Consider the following 5,871-nt stretch of genomic DNA (forward strand, 5'->3'; position numbering starts at 1 on the left):
ATTCAAAGCGGACGGAGTCGCGGGCGAAAGCTCGTAGTTCATATTTGTATGGACAGTATCTACGGTGTTAATTATAAATTGCTGTCGAAACTGAATTTTGAAGATTCTTTTAGATTGATGAAAAAGGTGACTTACATGTTTTGGATTAGACAAATTCTTAAATAGCATTTTCATTATTTATTGAAACAATATATACAAAACCTGATAAAAGTCTTTCCAAGTTAATGAATACAGTTCAGTATAAACAAATTATGTCATAATTTGAAAATTGATCCAGTTTTGATTGTTGCAATAACCTGTTCGAAATTAACCGTATCGTGCGTTCTCAATTCAAATAGAGAGGTAGGTATAGAACAGTTGGCGCGAAAATGGAAGCGTATGGCTCGTTGCTAATGGGCAACGCCATGTTGGTAACAATTCCAGTATGGTACTTCTGCATCGAGTGAACGTATATGGCCAGTTGTATTATGCGATAAAGATAATTCAATTACTTAACGGTATAAACAGAAATTCGTTTTCTTATTTGAAAATGAAACTTAAAACTTGAAACGCATATTCGATATTTGGATAACCTTTGGTTGTTGCAATTTACGTATCGTATGCGAAATGTTTAATCGTGTCCCACTTAAAATATTAAACACTAGCTTTTGCCCGCGACTCCGTCCGTGTAAAATTTATCTATACTTAATATTATAAAGCTGTAAATAATAATAAGGAAATGAAAAAATATACCCTATGTTACTCACAAATAAACTACTTTTCTAAAGGTGAATTTTTAAAATCGCGCCAGTAGTTCTTGAACCTATTCATTACAATCAAACAAACAAAGTTTTCCTCTTTATTATTAGTATAGATATAAGTATGCTATCATTACCATTTACGTCATTTTCACAATAGTGTTTGTGTTCATAAAAGTACATATAATCTATATGAGAATCTTCAATGTTTTATATATCCGTCGTTCTTTGCCTTTCATACATTCGCCATTTCCCATTTATTATTAATTAGTCAGTTTTAACACAGTCCGTGCATCACCTAATAGTATCAAATCTTAAGATAAAAAAAATAGAAAACGATAATTCAAAAAAAATCACATGAAATATGTAGGTAGTTACACATGTGTTAATACTTGTACCGAGTGAATGCGCTTAGTACACCGAGTAGACACGATGTTACGGTTCCCGCCAGGCCGATGCGCAGAGGGCCGGGAGGTAAGGCTTTTTGCCGCGCTGGAGCTGGTTGAGAGGGCAAAAACAAATGGAAACCACTTGCATGGCTGCCACCCTCTTTAATTAGTGGAGTCGACAAGCCGCGACTGCGAGCCTCGGTTAAATAGGCTCCCTGATTAATTCAGATGCGAGTAATATTTTTTCAAAGGCTGCTTGAAATTTTTTTTTCGAACATGAAAAAAATGTTCCGCCTGTTATTCAAGCCATTTCACCACGCGCAACATCAAAGTGTTCCGAGAAAGAGCTAATTATGAAAACGTATATTTATTTCATTTTCATCTTGTCTTAATTATCTCCCATATGAAATAGGGTTATTGGAATTAAATTATACTATCGTACTAATGCGAAACTTTAGATGGTTAGATGGATGTTTGTTAGAGTTTGAAGCCTAAACTGCTGAATGGATTTCGATGAAATTTACTATAGATGTAGAGGATAATCTGGAAGAACACATAGGCCACTGACTTTTGTTTTTTTTTTATTAAGCTAAAAAAGCTAAAAATGCTAGTATATTATTAATTTACGATAACTTTTTCAACTATTTAAACACAAAATACAAAATCATCACAGATAATCAAAACGAAAAAAATGTTACATTTAAATAAACATTATCAGGAAATAAATAATAAGCTTCATGTAGTTGGGTCTATAACTATAGCAGATTTTTTGAAATTGCCAGCCTTGGATGGGTGTAATGTTTACAACTGACTGGTACGATTTTCTAAATACATTAGCAAAGACACTCATTATTTTTTATATTTTAAATATTATCTACAAGCTTCAGTAATTCCAAATGGATGTATTAATCAAGAAAATGACTAAGATAATCCAAAATGCACTAAACGTGTTGACAGGGAAAATAAAAAACATGTAAATTTCCTCACCTATCCTGTTTTATTTTATTTTTTATCTGCTATTTTATTTTAAACATTTCTTTTGACTTCTATCATATTTATTAGAACTTTTACATTACATCAATAACCCAGAAGTTAATAATGAAAGTACACACATTTTACTAAATGCCTTCGAAGCTTAATAGTTATAAACTTGCAATCTACCATTATGTAAATCTTTGTATTCAATTATTATCATCAAACATATACTAGGTCAAGCCTATTTGAAAGGATAGCATCAAATAGTATTAATTCTACAATAAACTATGAAATATTATTTTGCACCTTGTCTAAACCCATCCCCGGGATATGAAGGACTTACAATGAATTAAATCGAGGAAACTTAACAGTTTTACATATCTATACATGAATTTAAAAAATATTACTTCAATGTCAGAAGCACAGATCTAGTATATCATACTTATTTGTTTCACATTTACTAAAACCTAACCATAACATTTTTTATTCTAACATATTTGTTTTTGTATATCTGTAATTGGTGAAATTATCACTTTTTGATGTGTTATGTGTACTTCAATAGATTCAACAAATTCAGTAGAAAGATTATTTGAATAATTATGTTTTGATATTTTATTTAGGAGTTTGTGAGACAAAATGCACAAAACATTTTAAAACAATCATTTATATTATAAAAAAATAAAGGAATAATATTATACTTACTTGATCGGGGCAGAAATATCCAAAAGCCACCATTCCAAACAGTGAAAGTAGTAAACAAAAGAATATTACTTTTCTCAGTTTTGATCTTGGCTCCATTTTTTTAATTTCGTATGCACCGCTGGGCAGAAAAAGAGCAAAATCACTATCTACTTGCACTGATACACTTTTTTGCATTTCGTTCGAATGCATGTCTCATTTTTACAAAAATATCCTCACGCACTGACTTGTTTGAAATTATTTTCGCTACATTGAAGAGCGCACAGCTTATCAATTAAAAAATAATGTCGAGCTTATAAGAATATTATCGTCTTTCGATTATCGAACATAGATACGAGCTCGATAACATTGTTTGGTATCGTTCTATTTTACACAGCTAAAACGTTATACCACAACCGAGGCCAAAACTAGAGTGTGAGCCGGTGGTACTACGGCGACTATAGCACATCTCGTATGGCAAAATGACAGGACCCAACACAGTATAAACATTTTATATATTACAGTGTGTAGTAATGATGTATACTTTAACACTCTTTGTACCACTTCATCGTTTATTCATTATTGGTACCTCATATTTAGTTAATAAAATTCTTAGTTATTTTATATGAATACACTTCTAAACAAAAGCAAAATTGCCTTTCGTTTTCGTTCATGATTACTATTTGTTCGTTCTGAAACATCGTTGACATTGACATATCGCAACTATTAAAATCTTCGCGTTTAGGTAAATTAAAGATTAAAAATACAAACCATAATCAAGTACGCTTTCACGATTTATTTATATCAATTGTTTATGCAAATTTTTACGTTAGCCACTAAAGTATTCGGCACTTTTTTCTTTTTTCATTTATGTATTTTACTTACAGATCTATCACAAACAACTCCTTAACTCTGTAATGTAAAAAGGGTTTAGCCCGCATTTGCCACAACCCGTGGCTTTGTCTCGATTTTTAATGTTGAACTTATTTCTAATTAAAAGGCATCTGATGTCTATTAATCCCTGAATTTATTTTTCCTTATAGTGAATGTCTATTAATCCCTGAATTTTTCCGAAACTAGTTATGGCTTTCCACTACAAACAAGTTTATATTTCACCAGTTTAACTGTATCGACCAAGTGACCGGTTGTTCTTTATCTGATTTCCTTTCTGTTAGATCCATTCACATTGAGATAAATACTAGATCTAATAAATTTTCTTGTGTGATTGCAAAGTTAACGAATTACTATTTTATGTTAATGCTTTATTTTTTTTTTGTTTTTCTGAACGGGAACTAAATATAGTGGCGGCGGAGAGCGAATGCCAGTCCCCCCAGGTGACTAGAACAACACGGTCACATTATCCTTACATCAAAGTATGGACACAGTTATTTGAATATTGGATTGTTACAATGGAGAAGTAATATTTTTTCAATGTCTCGATGTCTTACGCCGCCACTAAAGGGAGGAAAACAAAAAAGGCAAAGGTTGGATTAAAATAATAAGTTAACAACGTCTATGACAGGTTTTAATCCAATATCATTTTGAACTCTATATTATAATTCCTGACATAATTTTTGTAAAATTTGCGAAAACTGAAACACAAACTAATCACACAATGTAGAGAAATTAACATCTACACATTAACGCTTTTTTCACAATTTCATTGTAGGATTCAAATAATTGTGTGTTTCTAGAGCAAGATAGAAGAATTACTCCTATACTTAGAAATCAGCATCTAAATTGTAATGAAATACATGTAGCATGAAACAGCAAATTACTATATTTGTATAATAAAAATAATGTAAAATATAGTGTGGAATTAAAACTAAATAAATCTAATGTTTTAAAAAAGATAAAAAGGCACTTGAAAACAAGGTGGGGGGATAATATAACAAATAAATCTATTGTATGTCAATATGGAAATCCTTTTATCGATAAATTTTCTCTCGTCACACGTTTGTTGCACTTAAAAATATAAAATACTTTAAGCTTTATTTTAGAAAACACATGTATAAAACATATACATATAGTACAAATCAATAATGAACAGTCCCAATCTTGTTAAATCTATAGAAGCTAAAACAAAATTAGTACATAATTTTATCTTATACTTTTGACATAATGATTTTGTTGATTAATACATATTGTTATAATTTATTGTTTAACACCATTTGTAAGTACATGGAGATTAAACAATCTCAATGCCACGAGAGAATCCATTCACTTTTGAAAAATAAAAAAGTTGTATATAAAATGTCCACACCTCATGTGATTACGATTTAAATGTAATATATAAAAGTTATACAAGTCTCCACTGACATAAACTACTAGTATTTTTATAACATTTCCGACACTGATGCGGGATAGTTCTAACACTACACTCAGCGACGTACACATCGATGTTGTCTGCACCAGTCTCTCATTAAAGGATCAACTCCTCTCACCACAGAATTTTCCGTTATAAAATTACTATATTTTATAATTGATTCAGTCCACAAATTTGAAACAAAGTCCACAATCCCCACTCAAAGCCGTGTGCTACGACACACGACAATTTATTGATAATTAATTAATGTTCTGTTTGTCCACTAGCCGTTTTCAATTAAACGTTCTTCCAGTACAAAATATTATTAGCACATTTTAATTTGTAGATAGTTTTTTCATTAGGAAAGCACTGTTCAAAACAACAATATTCTATGTTACAAATATAATTGTTCAGATTAGAGCGCAATCGGTCGCAATATTGATTCCTTTTTCTGTATGTAAACTACATACAAGTGAATTTTTTATGCGGTACCAATTGATTAAAGTACTATTTATCTATGGAGAGAAGCCAGTCCTTGTAATTTTCTCACACATCAAACACGATCAGTTGCGGGGGCGCCCACGGCCACGCGATCCGTCTCTGTCCTGAAAGCCATAATAAACATATTAGAACAATGAAATTTGTATTTCTGTAAAAGCAAAGAACATTATCACAAACCTTGTGATGAGATCTATAATTGGAGTCGCGATCACGATAGTCATGGTCACGCATGTCTCGGCCGTCTCGACCATCGCGGTCATCACGGTAGTCGCGGTGGTCGCGAGAG

The 5,871-nt window shown here is 31.6% G+C and overlaps 1 protein-coding gene and 1 long non-coding RNA gene across 2 annotated transcripts in view; both read right to left on the reverse strand.

Annotated features, from left to right (window-relative positions):
* Nucleotides 1–3,438, reverse strand: part of LOC106111172 (heparan-sulfate 6-O-sulfotransferase 2) — a 63,952-nt gene extending 60,514 nt beyond the window's left edge. The window contains exon 1 of the mRNA XM_013293186.1: nucleotides 2,804–3,438. Within this exon, the coding sequence (XP_013148640.1) occupies nucleotides 2,804–2,992 (189 nt within the window). The 5' untranslated portion in view covers nucleotides 2,993–3,438. The remainder of the gene's footprint in view (nucleotides 1–2,803) is intronic.
* Nucleotides 3,439–4,291: 853 nt separating this feature from the next.
* On the reverse strand, nucleotides 4,292–5,871 carry LOC106111045. Its single transcript, XR_001226137.1, has 2 exons — nucleotides 5,763–5,871; nucleotides 4,292–5,689 (listed from the first exon to the last, which is right to left on the reverse strand). It is a non-coding gene; the product is annotated as an uncharacterized LOC106111045 (long non-coding RNA).

The sequence above is a fragment of the Papilio polytes genome, unplaced genomic scaffold, assembly GCF_000836215.1.
Source record: "Papilio polytes unplaced genomic scaffold, Ppol_1.0 DF824180.1, whole genome shotgun sequence".
Classification (NCBI taxonomy): Eukaryota; Metazoa; Arthropoda; class Insecta; order Lepidoptera; family Papilionidae; genus Papilio; species Papilio polytes.